We start from the raw sequence: 19,938 nt of genomic DNA, 5'->3' as shown, positions 1-19,938 counted from the left end.
GTAGTGGATGCACGGCACGTTTACTGACAATTTTACTGACATTTTAAACTACTTCAGTAGATATCAGTGAAGCAGTGGGTCATACACACTACTTATCTCCTATGTCCAAATACAAAATCCAAATTGTCAGCATGCAATTTTTTCCCCCCATCCATCCATTATCCAAATCGCTTATCCTGCTCTCAGGGTCATGAGGATGCTGGAGACCCCCCCCCTTTTTTTCTCCCCAATTTTACCCGTCCAATTACCCTACTCCCCTCCCGAGCTGTCCCAGTCACTGCTCTAGCCCCTCTGCCGATCCGAGGAGGGCTGCAGACTACCACATGCCTCCTCGATACATGTGGAGTCGCCAGCCGGTTTTCACCTGACAGTGAGGAGTTTCGCCATGGGACGTAGCACGTGGGAGGATCCCGCTATTCCCCCAGTTCCCCCTCCCCCCCAAACAGGCACCCCGGCCAACCAGAGGAGGTGCTAGTGCAGTGACCAGGACACATACCCACGTCCGGCTTCCCACCCGCAGACACGGCCAATTGTGTCTGTAGGGATGCCCGACCAAGCCGAAGGTAACACGGGGATTCTAACCGGGATTCCCGTGTTGGTAAGCAACGGAATAGACCGCTACACTACCTGAACGCCCCCAGTCAGCATGCAATCTTAAGGAAAAGTTCAGTCTCTCCATGTTATAGATATCATTTACTACTTCCATCCATTCGGTCTTTCTCAGAGGCTCTTTCTTAAACCGTTTTTGTGTAATGGCCTTCTTACTGGCTGCTAATAATCTTCTACTACTACCACTACTATTACTTTTGGCTGCTCCCATCTGTCCTTCCACATTCCTCTTCTTGACATCATACCTACCCATCACCTCGTCATCACCTCTGTTCCCTTCACCAACATGCCCAATGAAGTCCACCCCAATCATCACTCTTTCCTTCTTGGGTACACTCTCCACCATTTCATCCAAATCACTCCAGAATTCTTATTTCTCTTCCATCTTGCACCCAACTTGTGGGGCATTTGCACTGATAACATTCATCATCACATCTTCGATTTCCAGCTTCATACTCATCACTCTGCCCGACCTCTCTTAACTTCCAACACATTCTTGACATACTCTTCCTTCAGAATTACTCCTGCACCATTTCTCCTCTCATCCACACCATGGTAGAAGAGTTCGAACTGATGCTCCTGGCCTTACTCCCCTTCCACGTGGTCTCTTGCGCATATAGTATATCTACCTTCCTTCTCTCCATCGTATCAGCCAGCTCTCTCCCGTTATCAGTCATTGTGCCAACATTGAAATTTCTGACTCTCACCTCCACACTCCTACCCTTCCTCCTCTCTTGCTGCCTCTGGACATGCCTTCCCCCTCTCCTTCTTCACCCAACAGTAGTATAGTTTACAAGCTGCTAATAACATGTTAAGATAGTTGTAAACCACTACTGAACCAGTCAGTGGTTTGCAATGTTGCTTAAATAGATTGTTGAGAAAGTGCCATCACCATTCACCAATGATAATTTTTACTGTTATAACTTAATTGGATTAAAATTGTAATTTGAAGCTATATAAATAAATCTGATGCAACTTGAACATCCTGCCAATATGACTGAATCATTGGACACCCCCAGAATAAATGAAAATGGCATTCTTATCACATTTCCTCCAACATAGACTTTGCGCCAGCTCGCCTATCTGTAAATGTTTCTGTGGTATTTCTATGAGTAATAAAATACAAAATCGAGTTCCACCAGCAAATCTCCCTCCAGTGGCCTGAGTCTGTAGAAGTGGCCACATGCGCTAAATGTTTACACACATTTAGCCCATGTTAGTTTTAGTGTGGTAGCTACAAATTGTAATGGTTCAGAAAGACTTTGACGGAGACAGATATATATATATATATATATATATATATATATATATATATATATATATATATATATGAAGATGGGCTGAGACAGACAGAGACACAGACAGACATGCCTTAAGCTCTACTCTTGATTGATTTAAGAAAAATATTTGATGGCACCATTTTACAACCAGTTACCTAGTTGATCTGTATCCTTTACTTTTCAGGACAATGAGCTGGAGAAAATCACCCGGAGGTTTACTATCGAGCTGGCCAAGAAAGGCTTCATTGGTAAGACAGAAATTACAAAAATGATTTATTAGTGTTTTCCAAACCCTGTCACTGGACAGGAATCAGTATTGATATGATTGGTGCAGAAACATAAAAACCCTAATTCCAACCCATCATTCTACATATATCTACATTTAAAAAACTTCATTCAGACAGACTTAGAATGAGAATTCCCTTCCATCATCGAAAATAGATACAACTGTAAGGAGGTCAATGGTCAGAGCCACACCACTTTGGCTCAGATGGAACAGTATCTTTTTGACAGTTTCTTTTTGAGAGTATAATGGTTTTCTTCAGAGGTAATAAGGTTACAGTTTGGGGTTTTGATGGGTGTTCTGTCTTTCAGGGCCCGGTATAGATGTCCCAGCACCAGACATGAGCACCGGTGAGAGGGAGATGTCCTGGATTGCTGACACTTACGCCAATACCATGGGACACCATGTGAGTTCCTGCTGGTTAATGGTTTTCTAAAATTGTTGTTGTTGTTTACAACCCCTGGCCATCTCAAAATAATGCCCACACCTCTCTCTCCCTCACCTCTGTGTTTAATACAATAACTAATCCATGAAAATCAAATCCTGCGGTCTTAAAAAGTATTTGATGTGAATCATCATTGGTGTCTGTTCGGACTTTTCCAGGAAAAAAAAATGATAGGGGTTACATAGTGGTGTTTTCATTATAGCAGCCAAATGAAGAAGGAGGCAGGTATTGTTGAGTTTGAAGAAGTGAAGCTGTTGTGTCTAACAAGCAGATATGACAGAACAAGCTGGTGGGAGACCTTTACCAACAAATAGTACAAAATCAATAAGTAAAATTCAGGGTTTTTTTGTTTGTTTCTGAAACAATAGCGCTGCTGACTCTCATTCATTTTGAATGGATCTCAAACACTGACCTTAGCAACACCTACATAGGAGACACAGTGTAAGAATAAAACCAAGAGATTAAGGACTATAGATTTAAACTATTTTCCAACTTTAATAATTTTACAATTGAACAGGACCTCCAAATGATGTCCATCTACCTGATTGGTAAGTTAGAGTAGGTTAACATTTCTCTGCCCACCCTGATGGTGTGTCTCTCCTCAGGACATCAATGCCCATGCCTGCGTCACTGGTAAACCCATCAGCCAGGGGGGGATCCACGGGCGAATCTCTGCCACCGGCCGTGGAGTTTTCCATGGCATTGAGAACTTCATCAATGAGGCCTCCTTCATGAGCCAGCTGGGAATGTGTCCTGGCTTCCAGGACAAGACTTTTGTCATCCAGGTACATTGAGAGGAAGACCTGAGATTATTCTTACTCCAGAATGACGGAGAGAGAGAGCTGCTCTGGTAACGAATGTGTCTGTTTTTAACAAAGGTTAATCTGGGTTTTGTTGTCAGTTTTTTCCATCATACCTATCAGTTATGATATCATTTTACTCACCGTCTTCCTGTTGTAGATTTTGGATACGGGACTACCGCTGGATTCATCTTTACAGCAGTGTCTTATGGGGAAACTGAATAAGAGTCTTAAACCTGTCCTTTAAACAACAAACCTCCTAGTGTCTCAGACTGTGTCCATGATTGTCCATTATCTATGACTTTTCTCTCAGTAAACGTTGTGTCCTGATGAACTAATGCAACTTTCTGAGAGTATGTATGAGGGCAGTGTGACAGTGGTGATGTGTGTGGTAGGAGTGATGGATGGGTTCAATCAAGGATCGGCTCTGAGCCCTTTCTTGTTTGCAATGGTGAGGGACAGGTTAACAGATGAGACCGGACAAGAGTCTCTGTGGACCATGATGTTCGTGGATGACATTGTGAGTAGGGGAGAGTAGGGGAACAGGTTGAGGAGAGCCTGGAGAGGTGGAGGTATGCACTGGAGAGAAGAGGAATGAAACTCAGTTGGAGCAAGATGGAATACATATGCGTGAATGAGAGGGAGGACAGCATAATTGCAAGGATGCAAGGAGAGGTGACAAAGGTGGATGAGTTGAAATACTTGGGGTCAACTGTTCACAGCAATGGGGAGTGCAGAAGAGAGGTGAAGAAGAGAGTGCAGGCAGGGTGGAGTGGGTGGAGAAGAGTGTCAGGAGTAATGTGCGACAGAAAGGTACCATCAGGAGTTAAAGGGAAGGTTTACAAGATGGTTGTGAGACCAGCTATGTTGTACGGTTTGGAGACAGTGGCACTGACGAAAAGACAGGAGGCGAAGCTGGAGGTGGCAGAGTTGAAGAAGCTAAGATTTTCTTTAGGAGTGACAAAGATGGACAGGATTAGGAATGAGCATATATGGGGGGACAGCTCAAGTTGTACAGTTTGGAGACAAAGCAAGAGAGGCGAGATTGAGATGGTTTTGACATGTACAGAGGAGAGATGCTGGATATATTGGGAGAAGGATGCTGAAGATGGAGCTGCCAGGCAAGCAGAAAAGAGGAAGGCCAAAGAGGAGGTTTATGGATGTGGTGAGGGAAGACATGGAGGTTGGCATGACAGAAGAAGATGCAGAGGACAGGAAGAGATGGAAACGGATGATCCGCTGTGGTGACCCCTAACAGGAGCAGCCAAAAAATTATTGTTAAGTCAACCAATCACCTCTTTTCCTAAACCCATTGTAGAGATTTTCTCTGTCATCCATGAAATCAGAGATGACTTTCTGTCATCTGAACACATCATTTCACTGTTTGCAAAATTCCTCCAAGTCTTGCCTCCCTTATTTACTGTTGCTATGTGCAATAAACCTCTAACTGGAGCTCCACTACTATTATGAGTTGGTTTAAACGTCATTCACACTGAAGTTTGTCAGACACATTAAATGACTTCTGTAAGTGTGTATGTTGATGGTTTCTTTATTAAGTTTAAAATGTATAAACCATCGAGTACACTTCTGAAGGAGGGTTTAGGGAAAGGCATATAAAATATTTGTCCTCCAGTCACTCAGGATAACGTGAATCTATTTTACCCATTCCCACAAAACACTTTTTCATCTTTCTATTAGCTCCGTCCTTATAATAGTAAAAAAGGGGCAGGACACCAGTTCCTTTCCTTAATATATTTTGATGGCCAAAGCATTTCATATATGAGCTCCTCCTTCAGATCACAGTATAATGGTATAAAATATATAATTAAAATTGTGTTTTTTGGCCATGTAGGTTTGCACTACATGGAATTTGACTCTGGTTTCATTGCTGTCTCATTGTACTTAACAGAATTACAACACAACAATATTCAGATAGACACAAGGATTGACTTGTACAGATGAAATAAGAGGTGATAAAATGCAGTGGTGCAGAGAATATATCAGAGATACTGAAGAGAAGTTAGCAGGTTACTTACATACATGCCTGAGGTAGATGGACGTGACAGAGTGTACCAGTATACGTACAACGTACAGTACAGTATATACAAAATGGTTGGATTTATTTGACAGTGGTAAGTGTTCATTTGAATGACAGCCCATGGAAAGAAACTTTTTATATCTGTTTTTTTGGGGCACAGTGCTCTGTAGCGCCTACCAGAGGGGAGGAGTTGGAACAGGTTGTGATCAGGGTGTGATAGGTCTGCAGTGATGTTGGCTGCCCGTTTCCTGACTCTGGATGTGTATAAGTCCTGAATGGAGGGCAGGTTGGCACCAACGATTTTCTCTACAGACCTAACTGTCCGTTGTAGTCTGTCCCTGTCCTGTTTGGTGGCCAGTCCAAACCAGACAGTGGTGGATGTACAGAGGACAGACTGGGTTATTGCAGTGTAGAACTGAATCAGCAGTTCCTGAGGCAGGTTGAATTTCTTGAGCAAGTAGAGAAAGTACATCCTCTGCTGGGCCTTTTTGATGATTGTGTCTATGTTGGATGCCCACCTTAGGTCCCAGGAGATTGATCATGTATAATATATGATGTAAAGTGTTACTGAAGGGTAAATTTTTTTGTACTGGTGTATGTGATTATGTCCTGAGGATCTGAGTCTGTTTGTAATTGACATTAGCTGTGTTTACTGTAAAGGGCTTTGGTAACGTTGGACTGCACTCCATGCGTTACTTGCATCGGTTTGGAGCGAAGTGTGTTGGAGTCGGAGAAATGGATGGAAACATCTGGAATCCCAATGGCATTGACCCAAAAGAACTGGAGGACTACAAACTGGTTTGTACCACAGTTTACTGATCACTGAATGGTTAACATAGAAATTTACAGAAACGAGCTGCAATAGAAACAGACTGTTAAACCAGAACATAGTGGAGTTGGTCTTAGCTGGATGCTCAACATGAAGACACATAAACATGATTTTAAAAGTAGAAAATCAATGTCTAACATTAGATAAAGTCTATCCAGATCTATAAACATCAAGTGATGGGCTAGGTAACTTTCTCTACTTATCAAGGTTTATAAAGTGATGAATTTGGGCCCTTGCAGGCTAATGGCACCACCGTGGGCTTCCCCAACTCCACCCCGTACGAAGGCAGCATCCTGGAGGCCGACTGTGACATCCTGATCCCTGCCGCAAGCGAGAAACAGCTGACCAAGAAGAACGCCCACAAGGTCAAAGCCAAGGTAAGAGAAAGTCACATATGCTCACCACACACACATAAGGTCGAAGCCAAGTTTGGAGACAGACACACACACACCACACACACACACGCAGATAGGGTCATAAGGCATTTGGCCTCTGGAGCAGGGAGTAGTACTTTATTCCTCAAACAGGACCACCTGAATATTAATCTCTGTGACATAAAGAGCCATGGACACAGTAACACCACTGAACATGGCTGATTCTTCAGATATATCAAGAAAGTTTCAACCTCTTTTTGTCTGTAGGTAAAACTGCAAATGGTGTATCCAGGTGAACCAGACAGAATGTCTTCAGTCTGTGGAATTGTTTGGATGGTGATAAATCACTTTTAGTGTGAATAAAGAATACCTATGTTGCAGGTAGAAGAGAGAGAGATAGGCTGTCTCCTGTCTCTCTTTCACCTCAACATATGGACTTGGATGAAGAGAACTGATGTGGGACAAACAAGACTTAGTGGTGAAAGTCTTACATCCCACACATCATTTCCTTATTTATACTTTAATCTGAATCCCCTTCACCTCTGTAGGAGAATCAGCTTTATATTTCTTATGTGGGAGCATGGTAGCCCAGTGGTTAGTGCTGTTACCTCACAGCAAGGTCCTGGGTTTGAACTCCAGGCCGTCCCAGGTCCTTTCTGTGTGGAGTTTGCATGTTCTCCCCATGTCTGCGTGGGTTTCCTCCCACCATCAAAAGACATGCACGTTAGGGTTAATACTCCTGTCTATGCCCTGACCAAGGCAATGGAAAGAAGAACTGGAGTTGGTCCCCAGGTGCTGCAGCTGCCCACTGCTCCTATACAATAGGATGGGTTAAATGCAGAGAACAAATTTAACTGTAACCTGTACAATGACAAAATTAAGCGGCTTTCTTTCTTTCTTTCTGTCCATATGAGCTGAAGTCTTTAGTCTATGAATGGATATGTCTTGCCTGAAGCTACGGTAAAGGTTCTGCTGGGTTCTAGTCCATTTTCTGTTGTCCTGTAGTCAGATTTATAAATGTTCTGTGTTGTGTTTCATGTGTCATTTCCTGTCTTAGATAGTCGCAGAGGGTGCCAACGGACCTACTACCCCCGAGGCGGACAAGATCTTCCTGGAGAGAAACATTATGGTCATTCCAGTGAGTAACACACACATACACACACACTGGTGTCAGCAGTGCTTCACTTTTTATTTTTTTGAGCTGTGTTGACATGAGTCATGCCACCACAAATTCATTCACACAAATGAAAGCAAGAAAAAAAATGTCAAAAGAAAGGAACAGCAGAAAAAGATAGGAAGCAAATAGATGAACTGAGCACGTCAGTCACACTCCAGGACTATCAAATCAGTTTTTGTTTCTTTTTGGTCTGATTTGTTCACATTAATTATTGAAAGTGAGTAAGCTTAAGTCCCAGTCTGTGAATGGATGTTGTCTTATCCAAAGCTACGGTGAAGGGTATGTTGATTTCTGTTGTATGTCTATAGGACATGTACCTGAATGCTGGTGGTGTGACCGTCTCATACTTCGAGTGGCTGAAGAATCTGAATCATGTCAGCTACGGACGACTCACCTTCAAATACGAAAGGGATTCAAACTACCACCTGCTCAGTAAGACTCTTGTTTCTCATTGTCATGCAAACCTAATTTTCTTGATGTTTTGAAACTACTATTTTATATAGCGCTGCAACAGCCACTCAACACACTTTGCAATTAATGCAGTTAATGCCTCAAATTCACACACACGCACTCAGACACAGATGGTGGTGTCAACCATGCAAGATAATGTTATTATGCATGCTTTATGCAGGTCACTTAGATGAGTGATGAAACGTTTCTGTCAATAAACGTCCAGATGAACTGATTCAACTTTCTTTGATTGACATGCAAGGTAACAGCCAGCTCATCTGGAGCAGTTAGGGGTTAGGTGTCTTGCTAAGGGACACCTCCCACATTTTTACCAGGAGGAGCTGAGGATCGAACCAGCAACCCTCCAGTTACCAGATGACCTGCTCTACCCCGTGAGCCACTGCCACCCCTAATGAAAAGGGATAAATTCATAAAACCCACCTCTGTTGGAGTGGGTGTTAGTAATTACCATCGTAACACTTCCGTTAGTTGTGAATTTATGTCATCACTTTGTGGCAGTAAAGATCTGTGTACACACCAGGGTTCATATTGAGAAATATAACTCATAATTCCTAGGTCCTTAAAGTCTCTGAATCACATCAGTATTCTGAAAAGATCTGTGGAAACTGATGATGAGTAAGAGATGACATACAGAAAAATATTCAACAATTAGAATAAGGATATGACTGTCAGTGTGATATTAGCTGATGTTGAAAAAAATGCCACCATCCACAGCAAGACACACAGGAAGGCAAGGCAGGCAGGCAGGGATTCAGTTATCAGGTTGGTGTTTTTCTCAGGCTTTGAATCCTTGATCTCAATGGAAACATGTTGAACAAACACACACACACACACACACACACACACACACACACACACACACACACACACACACACACACACACACACACACACACAAATAGCATTGATTCCAAGTATGATTCAAAATTCCGGAAAGAGTGACTGTTCCTCTTCCACTCTCACCTCTATTCACCGGACAACAAAATTGTAAAACGTTTTGATTCCTGAAAAAAAAGAAGATTATTATAGACAATGTCAAGCTGAACACAACATTAATTTCAGATTTGCTGTATCACGTAGGAATTCAGAGAAACATTAAAATAACTTTTATTGAATTTAACATGTTTAATCCCATGACGATGCTGATACATTATGTTAGTTCAACTGAGTTTAAAATGTTTTGCAGCTGATCTTCATTTGTACTCAGCATCTGGTGCCTCTCCTGTCAGTGTCCAACAATAGTCGGCTAGCATTGATGGATTCCAGTTGCTCTGATACCTCTTTTCCATGGTTGCAATGTCCTGGTGAAGCCTTTCACCATATTTGTCACTGACTGCAGCAAGATCAGCAGGGAAGAAGTCCAAGTGTGAATGCAGAAAATTAATTTTCAATGACATGTTACACTTCATGGTTTTGTATGCTTTAAGCATGTTGTCAAGCAGCTCAATGTAGTTTAGTGCTCTGTAGTTGCCAAGAAAATTCTCAACAACATCCTTAAATACCTTCCATGCTATTTTCTCTGGCCCCACTAGCAGATCTTTGAACTCCCTGTCATTGATGACCTGTCTGATTTATGGACCAACAAAAAGGCCTTTCTTAATCTTGGCATCAGTTATTCTTGGAAACGTGTGTCAAATAGCGAAATACATCACCTTCTTTGTTCATTGTTTTCACAAAATTTTCATCAATATGAGTTTTATATGAAGCTGAGGCAGAAATATCTATGTTGGGTCAACAAGTGGTTTATGTGCCATATTTTCTGCCCTGGAATGAAATGCTTAGGGAGCGGCCAGTTCTTTTTAATGTAATGTGATTCTTTAGCACGGCTATCTTATTCACAAAGGAAACAACAGTAATTTGTACATCCAAGCTGCATTCCTAGTAGCAGTGCCAATACTTTTAAATCACCACAGATGTTCCAGTCGAAACTGTTGTACTGTATGTGTTTCAACAACAGTTCCATGTTATTGTAGGTTTCTTTCAAGTGCACTACGCATAGCCAATGGGTCCTGAAGGGTGGACATTGCCATTGTGTAACAGGACAGCTTTCAGGCTTAATGTTGAAATCTATAAAAAGACAATTGTTGTAGGTCATGTACACAACCCAAAGCCATGAACAATCCATCAATGTCAGTGCAGAAACAGAGGTTGTCAACCTGCGTAAAAAAGTTTGTCAAATGTTCTTGACAGTTCCAAAAGATAGACATTTTTGTACCTGGTGACAGCAAACCCCATCCATACAATCTTGAATCAAGTAGTTCAGCTTTAGCTTTTGACAAGTCCTTGACCAGGTCATTTGATTCTGGCTGTGTTATCAGATGAGGATAACCAGGCATAAAGGGTTCAAACATCTGGTTCAGTGTTGTTTTCCACATCTGGTTCTTGTGTTGTGGCATCTTCATTGCCTCATCTAGGCTCCATGTCTCTGGTGGCTTCAGTACTGGCAAACTGTCATCATGAGGCACTGGTCTCATGGCTGAAGGCAGATTGGGGTATTCAATAGATTTCTTGTTTTTAGTAGAGAAGCCAGATACATTGGTCAGAGTATTGCAGCTGTTGGAACATTGACGAGACATTTCTGCTGTATTAAATCTTCCTGAAGACAGTAAGTCCTATTAAGTATAATCACTATGGTATTGCCTGCATCAACATGCTTCCAAACAGCATCTGTAAATGTGAGCAGCTTTTATAGCCTGTCTGCCATCATTTAACCTGACTAAGCACGCCCAGGCATGCCTAAGACATCATTTGTATAGCACCTGCACTGAGTGCATGCCCAGGCATGCTTGGACTGACCAAATTAGCTTGCTTTGTGGGCAATATACTAGAAGACTTAAAATATGACAGGAAATCACAAAAATAGGGGATATCTACAAAACGGTATGTGATAGGAAAATTTTAAGGAGATTTTTGTGATCAGCAGCTCAAAATCCATAAAATATACCTGAGTATTCAGTAAGCAACATCTTTGTTGTCCAGTGATCAGTCATTGATGGAGTTGATCTGATTATACGCTCTTTCTCTGCTGATCTTCTCTGTTTAAGATTAAGATGTACTTTATTAATCCCTTTGGGGAAATTAATCCTCTGCATTTAACCCATTCCAACACACACATTGGAGACAGTGGGCAGGGGCTGTGTAGTGCCCGGGTACCAACTCCAGTTCTTCTTTCCCTTGCCTTGGTCAGGGGCACCGACAGGAGTATTAACCCTAACATGCATGTCTTTTGATGGTGGGGGGAAACCCACACAGACATGGGGAGAACATGCAAACTCCACATAGAAAGGACCTGGGATGGCCCAGGGTTCGAACTCAGGGCCATCAACAGTGCTAACCCCACTGGGCCACTGTACTGCCACGTATTGTCTCTTGCTCTCTGTTTATTCTCTGTTTGTTCTCTCTCTCTCCAGTGTCAGTACAGGAGAGTTTGGAGAGGAAGTTTGGGAAACATGGAGGTTCCATTCCTGTCATCCCAACCTCAGAGTTCCAGGCCAGGATCTCTGTGAGTGTCATACACACACACACACACACACACACACACACACACACACACACACACACACACACACACACACACACTCTACCAGGGTTACAAGTTTCATTAACACTGTGCTGTACGGCCTCGGGGGTTCTGCCTGGCCATTCTCCAACCGGCTGTAATCCTGCATTGGTCTTGCTTATGCCTCACCCTTCTCCTCCAGTTATGGAATGCATACACAGCACACACACCAAATGATAGGCCTATAGTTTGCAGGACAGGTGAGGTGAGAGCAGTCCGGGTGGAGGTGAAGCGGGCAGTGGAGGACTTGTCCACGATGCTCCTACCCCTGCTTGCACCTCAACAATGTCCTGAAATTTTAATCACAATCACTTAGTACACACATTCACACAAACCATACTCCAAACAACACCCAGTACCAAGTCAGGGTCGGCTAAGCAGGAGGAGTGCGAGTGATTCAGGCCTGATGAGCCTGGATGACTCAGACCCCCTCCACCCCACCATTTTAACTTCATACATGACACGAGTGCACAATAACCACTTGGGCTCCCGGGATGGGCAGGTAGGCAGTGGGTCAACGTGGGTGGGCGGTTGGGTGTCTGGGGGGGGGGGGGCCCTCTGCCCAGGTGGATCACTCCATCCTCAGCTCTGGGTGGTGTTCTTCCTGCTGCATTCTGACAGGGCTGCGGTGAGTGCTGCCAGGTGCTTTCTGGGGCCCCTGGATGGCGGCTCATCATTGCGGATTGTGGGTGTGGACCAAGGAGTGGGGGGCAGCTGTCAGACTTTTTCCCGCTGTGTGGCTTTTCTGTGATGGGCACTGGGGGTGGTTGGGGGACCGCATGTCTGGCTGTCTGTGGGTACTGGGAGAGTTGCTGTCGGGTGGCCTGGGTCAGGTGTATTCAGCTATGTAGGTGTATGCTCGGTGTATGTGGCTTGATGGGGTGTCTACCCGACGGCGGCGGGCCTCACACCTATGTTGAGCATGGATGGGCATAGGGCCCCTACTGCCTGTCTGCTGGATGGGTGGTGCATCGGTCTGTTCGTTGTGGGGCCTGGCTCCACACCAGCAGTCTGTATTTGCTATCAGCGGCTGGGGACCCACAGCCTGCGGGCCCGGCTTGTACCTTTGGGGGCTGCTATGTGGCGTGTGGGGCTGTTGCTCTGCAGGCGCCTGGACCCCCTGTGGGCTCAGTGTTCCTCTGGGGCTGCGGTCCTTTGAGCTATGGCTGTTCTCTTGGCTGCTGGACACTACGATAAGTCGTGGATATCAGACACCAGAATTTCTTGGGATTAATCCCATGCACTCATGGTTGGACACGTCACATGCACATAGGTGAACATTTCACATGCAAATACACACTGCTATTATCTGCCTCCATACTGCTATTATCTGCCTCACACACTGCTATTATCTGCCTCACACACTCCCATTATCTGCCTCACACACTCCCTGGAACACTCGCTGGATTACATCCTTCTTGGTCCTATCTCCCCGTTTTTCCTTTTTTTTTCTTGTTGTCTTTATCGCTATAACTGCTGTCCTAAAATGATATCGGTAAGATGGATTTAATTATTTTGTTGGAACACACGTCAGCGTCTGTTTCTATATCTCTGTCTTATCAGTCATGTTGTCATTTTTTGTTTCTGAGTTTCCTTGTTTCACTTGTGATGATTGTCCCCCTCTTGGAAAAGTGATGCTGATTGGTTGTTTAGCTGATCAAACATGCAAAAGAGGGGGACAGGTGGGGGCTGTAACTGTATAACAAAAATCCCGTGCGCTTGTCATCACACAAATCATCCAAAGGATGGAGTTATTATAAGGGGTTCTTTATAATGAATAAAGATTGTCTTTGCAGGTGGAGAACCTGAACTGCAATTGCAGATTAATTCTGTCTAGGACACACTGGCATGCAAATTCACTTTGTTGTGTAACAGGCCTACCGATAGCAAAGTTTAAAAAAAAAAATCACACTGCTGTGGAGAATAGACGCTGGTAACAAGACCCAGGTCTCTGATTCTGGAATATGAGCCGAAGGAGTCACTTTTCTTTTTTTTGGGGGGGGGGGGTCCCCGGGGTTTCCCTTTTTTCTCCCCAATTGTACTTGGCCAATTACCCCACTCTTCCAAGCCGTCCCGGTCACTGCTCCACCCCCTCTGCCGATCTGGGGAGGGCTGCAGACTACCACATGCCTCCTCCAATACATGTGAAGTCACCAGCCGCTTCTTTTCACCTGACAGTGAGGAGTTTCGCCAGGGGGACATAGCACATAGGAGGATCATGCTATTCCTCCCAGTTCCCCCTCCCCCCTGAACAGGTGCCCCGACTGACCAGAGGAGGTGCTAATGCAGTGACCAGGACACATACCCGCATCCAGCTTCCCACCCACAGACACGGCCAACTGTGTATGTAGGGACACCCAACCAAGCCGGAGGCAACACAGGGATTCAAACCAGCGATCCCCTTGTTGGTAGGCAACAGAATAGACCACTACGCTACCCAGACGCCCCGGGCGGCGTCATTCTGGGTGGAGTCACGTTAGTCATTATCCTTTAGGAGAAGGGTTTCCCATTAGGGCCAAAGTTTGACCATGAGAACATAATAACCAGTCCCCAAAATCTATTGAGGTGATGATGATGATGATTGTGGTAATGATGATGATGATGATGATTATTATTTGTGCTTCAGGGAGCATCTGAAAAGGACATCGTTCACTCAGGACTTGCCTACACCATGGAGCGCTCTGCCAGGGTACACACACACACACACACACACACACACTCTCTCTCTCTCTCTCACTTCCCTCCCCTCAAACATCGCTCTTCATTTCTCTGTTTTCATCCTCCTCCCTTCCCTCTGTCTTCCTGACATCTGTCTGTCTGTTTGCAGCAAATCATGCGTACGGCCAACAAGTATAATCTGGGTCTGGATCTGCGGACAGCTGCTTACGTCAACGCCATCGAGAAGGTCTTCAAGGTTTACAACGAGGCTGGTCTTACCTTCACATAAGACTGCCAGGACCCATCTGTCTGTCTGTCTGTCCGTCCGCTCTTTCTCCTTGTTCCTTCTTAAACCAACCTCTCTATGACCTCTCCACCAACATCAGTGCTTGACAACCGTTTTCTTAAACCTTCACACAACTTGAATCCACTGTTTACAATTTAGCACAAGACAGCATATGAAAAATCCTTTAGCAACACACACACACACACACACACACACACATACACACACACACACACACACACACACACACACACACACACACACACACACACACACACACACACACACACACACACACACACACACACACACACACACACACACACACACATCTTAAGCTGCTTTGCTTTAGCACCTGTTGCACTCTTGGTTCAGTCTGTTGTCATTTGGACTCACTTAAGTCAAACTCTTTTAAGTCATTCCACCTATTCCATTTGACACATCCTGTTCACTTCTCTCCTCAAATTGAAATACACCAAAAAATATCTGGTTGAAAGCTTTGACAGGCTGACGGTTTTCTGAATTAGCAATGTACTGTTTGACCATTGGTCAACCATATTTCACAGATGCTCAAATATACATATCTATCCAGATTTAGTAGTAGTTGAAATGATCAGTTTTATATCTGTGCATATGTACTATTTACACAAAGCCTTAATACCAAGGAGAGTTCTCCCATTTTTCAGTGTTTGTCACTGACATAAAGAGCCCACATAGATCTTTTTTTGTGGCTGAGCTCAAAATGTCAGCCTTAGAATAGTTCAGGAGGATCTTTTTCATATCATGGTGAACATGTGAACCAGCCATTGTGGTCTTATGGCCTGTAGATGATAAAAGGGTGATTTGATTCCCAGGTTTCCAGGTTTGCTCTGTCATTCTGTTAAAGTTTTACTCTTTCTGACAGGTCAGGGGTCAGACGAAACATGTTTGTGTAACCTGGATTTATAATTATTTAATAGACAGCCTGAACTCAGTCTAATCACAAGAACTCCCCAGGAGCGTATGAGGAGTGAGTGCCTTGTTCAAACAGAGCTCCTCTTGGAAACAGGAAGTTGTTTTTCTAACTCCCTGCTCTCTGGTCAGCCTGTTAGTGTTTTGAATGAAACCCTACAGGTAACATAGTGGAGATAGATTAACAATGTTGCTAAAATCTCATTGTTCACCATGTTGAAATATTAAGAATGCATGGATCAGAGGGATATCATCAGCATAAAAAAATTGGCTGAAACTGAAGCTATTAAACGGGAAGTCAAGTTAGGGGATGTCCCACCCTTCCCTGCAACGCCATTGATGCGATAGATTTCATATTTTAGCTCTAAGATAAAAAGTTTGCACAGTGACGTTGGTGAACACTTGGTTACTGTCGGCCATATTGCCATCAAATTCCTTGGTATGGCTTGGAGTTGGTTGATAGATGTGTGTTGGGGCAGGGCCTGTGGTAGGACTGGGTGGAAACAAGTATATATCAGTGAGGTGTTTTTTCTTTGTAAGCCTTCATTTAAACAGCTTTAAGATTCTTTAAGACATTTTGTATTAACTTTTTTTGTTAAAATAAATTGTTAAAGCCAATTAAAGTATAAAAACGAAGAGTGGTGTATGTTTTTGTTTGTCATTCTAAACTGGCAGCGTATCACTACTGGGTCTGTGCTGAGTCCAACTAATTTAGATAAACAGTCCATGTGTCTGGAGGTTTTTTTTTAGTAAATGTTGGACTTAATGAGAATCAGATTCTTTTTTTGCCATGTGCATTATATGCACAAGGAATTTTACTTGGCGTTGTTGATATGATTAAGAGTGCAAGAAAAATACTGTCAAAGAAAATAAAATAGTATCCGATATATATATATATATACATATATATACACACATATATATATACACATATATATATATATATAAACTTTGTTAAAAAAATACTCAATGGTAGGGATAGTGCTCAACAAATAAGGAGCAAAATAATCCAGTTAGTCAAGTAAATTCTCGATGAGACAGTACAAACCTGTTTCATGCCAGTACTGTTTCATGATTGCTTATTGCATGAAACAGGCTTGTACTGTCTCATAGAGAATTTACTTGACTAACTGGATTATATATGTATATCCATCCATCCATTATCTGAATTGCTGATCCTGTTCTCAGGGTCGTGGGGATGCTGGAGCCTATTCCAGCAGTCATTGGGCGGCACTGCCCACTGGACTACATATATATATATATACACACACACACACATATACACATGCAGATATATATATATATATATATATATATATATACACTACCGTTCAAAAGTTTGGGATCACCCAAACAATTTTGTGTTTTCCATGAAAAGTCACACTTATTCACCACCATATGTTGTGAAATGAATAGAAAATAGAGTCAAGACATTGACAAGGTTAGAAATAATGATTTGTATTTGAAATAAGATTTTTTTTACATCAAACTTTGCTTTCGTCAAAGAATCCTCCATTTGCAGCAATTACAGCATTGCAGACCTTTGGCATTCTAGCTGTTAATTTGTTGAGGTAATCTGGAGAAATTGCACCCCACGCTTCCAGAAGCAGCTCCCACAAGTTGGATTGGTTGGATGGGCACTTTGAGCAGATTGAGTTTCTGGAGCATCACATTTGTGGGGTCAATTAAACGCTCAAAATGGCCAGAAAAAGAGAACTTTCATCTGAAACTCGACAGTCTATTCTTGTTCTTAGAAATGAAGGCTATTCCATGCGAGAAATTGCTAAGAAATTGAAGATTTCCTACACCGGTGTGTACTACTCCCTTCAGAGGACAGCACAAACAGGCTCTAACCAGAGTAGAAAAAGAAGTGGGAGGCCGCGTTGCACAACTGAGCAAGAAGATAAGTACATTAGAGTCTCTAGTTTGAGAAACAGACGCCTCACAGGTCCCCAACTGGCATCTTCATTAAATAGTACCTGTTAGAGCCTGTTTGTGCTGTCCTCTGAAGGGAGTAGTACACACCGGTGTAGGAAATCTTCAATTTCTTAGCAATTTCTCGCATGGAATAGCCTTCATTTCTAAGAACAAGAATAGACTGTCGAGTTTCAGATGAAAGTTCTCTTTTTCTGGCCATTTTGAGCGTTTAATTGACCCCACAAATGTGATGCTCCAGAAACTCAATCTGCTCAAAGAAGTGCCCATCCAACCAATCCAACTTGTGGGAGCTGCTTCTGGAAGCGTGGGGTGCAATTTCTCCAGATTACCTCAACAAATTAACAGCTAGAATGCCAAAGGTCTGCAATGCTGTAATTGCTGCAAATGGAGGATTCTTTGACGAAAGCAAAGTTTGATGTAAAAAAAATCTTATTTCAAATACAAATCATTATTTCTAACCTTGTCAATGTCTTGACTCTATTTTCTATTCATTTCACAACATATGGTGGTGAATAAGTGTGACTTTTCATGGAAAACACGAAATTGTTTGGGTGATCCCAAACTTTTGAACGGTAGTGTATATATATATATATATATATATATATATATATATATATATATATATATATATATACACACAATCCAGTGAGTCAAGTAAATTCTTTATGAGACAGTACAAGCCTGTTTCATGCCATAAGCAATCATCAACTGCCAATAAAGCTACTCCTATATGTATGTGAAATGGACTGGCGGCCGGTCCAGGGTGTTTCCCTGCCTTCTGCCCTATGACTGCTGGGATAGGCTCCAGCATCCTGCGACCCTACTTGGAATAAGTGGCTTGGAAAATGTATGGATATATATATATACGTGTATATATATATATGTGTGTGTGTGTGTGTGTGACTCAGAATCAGAATGCTTTATTCATTCCCGAGGGGAAATTGTGTGTGTGTGTGTGTGTGTGTGTAGTGTTCACTATTAAAGAACACACTGACATGAGTTAGAACTGAGTGTTGCCTTTATTTTCAGCTGTTGTCATCCACAGCCATGCCTTACAGAACACCATTTATGTTGAAGACTCCTTTTTTTTATTTTGTAATTACAAAACATTATAAAAGACATTTATACACAGAGATACATACATAAACAAATACAATTAAAACACTTGCCGGGGGAGGGAATGCCACAAATACCAACTCAATATTATGAGACCACAAATGAGTATAGATGTATAGTTTTCCTTCCTTTCACATTGGTAGAGGACCTAATAATATACAAATAATGTTCAAGTTCATTTTTGAATGCGGTGAGAGAATGTTTAGAATTTCTAAATTTACATTTATGAATATGAAATGTGGCAAGTAAAAATATAAGATTTACAATAAAAACTTGGTCTGCTTCTCAAAATCAAAGAAGCAAAGAAGTACATTTTCAAAGGTAAAGGAAAGATTGGCAATAATGTGTATTTGAATAAAATAAAGGATGTCAGACCAAAACCTTTTAGTATGTGTACAATTCCAAAATAGATGCAAAGCAGCTTCAGGCATAGTAACATAAAATGAGCAACCAATATCATTATCATTTTTAAGCCTTTTAAGATATAATTTAGCAAGGTAGAATCTATGAATCATTTTAAATGTGATTTCTCTCACTTTATAGTTAACAGGTATTTGAGAGGTAAAGTTCAAACTCTTTTCCAAGGAACGTTTGCCACAAATTTGTCCCAAAACAATTTTACATAAGGTATTGATACTATAACTGTTTGGAATGAAGCTCTAATACATCTATTTCTACTTTTATGATCTACTACTACTACTACTTTCGGCTGCTCCTGTTAGGGGTCACCACACCACTTGATTGATTGATTGATCATCCATTTCCATTTCTTCTTCTGCATCTTCCTCTGTCACACCAGCCACCTGCATGTCTTCCCTCACCACATCCATAAACCTCCTCTTTGGCCTTCCTCTTCTCCTCTTCCCTGGCAGCTCCATGTTCAGCATCCTTCTCCCAATATACCCAGCATCTCTCCTCCACACATGTCCAACCATCTCAATCTTACCTCTCTTGCTTCGTCTCCAAATGTCCAACTTGAGCGGTCCCTCTAATATAACCATTCCTAATCCTGTCTTTCTTCATCACTCCCAATGAAAATCTTAGCATCTTCAACTCTGCCACCTCCAGCTCCACCTCCTGTCTTTTCGTCAGTGCCACTTTCTCCAAACCATATAAAATAGCTG

General features: G+C 42.5%; 1 protein-coding gene across 1 annotated transcript in view; it reads left to right on the top strand.

The window, feature by feature from the left end:
• glud1a (glutamate dehydrogenase 1a) overlaps positions 1-16,396 on the top strand; it is a 39,297-nt gene extending 22,901 nt beyond the window's left edge. The window contains exons 4-13 of the mRNA XM_056291714.1: positions 2,074-2,137; positions 2,484-2,578; positions 3,223-3,402; positions 6,116-6,253; positions 6,524-6,661; positions 7,716-7,796; positions 8,144-8,267; positions 11,717-11,808; positions 14,492-14,554; positions 14,693-16,396. Of these exons, the coding sequence (XP_056147689.1) occupies positions 2,074-2,137; positions 2,484-2,578; positions 3,223-3,402; positions 6,116-6,253; positions 6,524-6,661; positions 7,716-7,796; positions 8,144-8,267; positions 11,717-11,808; positions 14,492-14,554; positions 14,693-14,812 (1,095 nt within the window). The 3' untranslated portion in view covers positions 14,813-16,396. The remainder of the gene's footprint in view (positions 1-2,073; positions 2,138-2,483; positions 2,579-3,222; positions 3,403-6,115; positions 6,254-6,523; positions 6,662-7,715; positions 7,797-8,143; positions 8,268-11,716; positions 11,809-14,491; positions 14,555-14,692) is intronic.
• Positions 16,397-19,938: the final 3,542 nt, after the last annotated feature.

The sequence above is a fragment of the Lampris incognitus genome, chromosome 13, assembly GCF_029633865.1.
Source record: "Lampris incognitus isolate fLamInc1 chromosome 13, fLamInc1.hap2, whole genome shotgun sequence".
Taxonomy (NCBI): Eukaryota; Metazoa; Chordata; class Actinopteri; order Lampriformes; family Lampridae; genus Lampris; species Lampris incognitus.
This window is presented reverse-complemented; position numbering and strand designations above follow the sequence as displayed.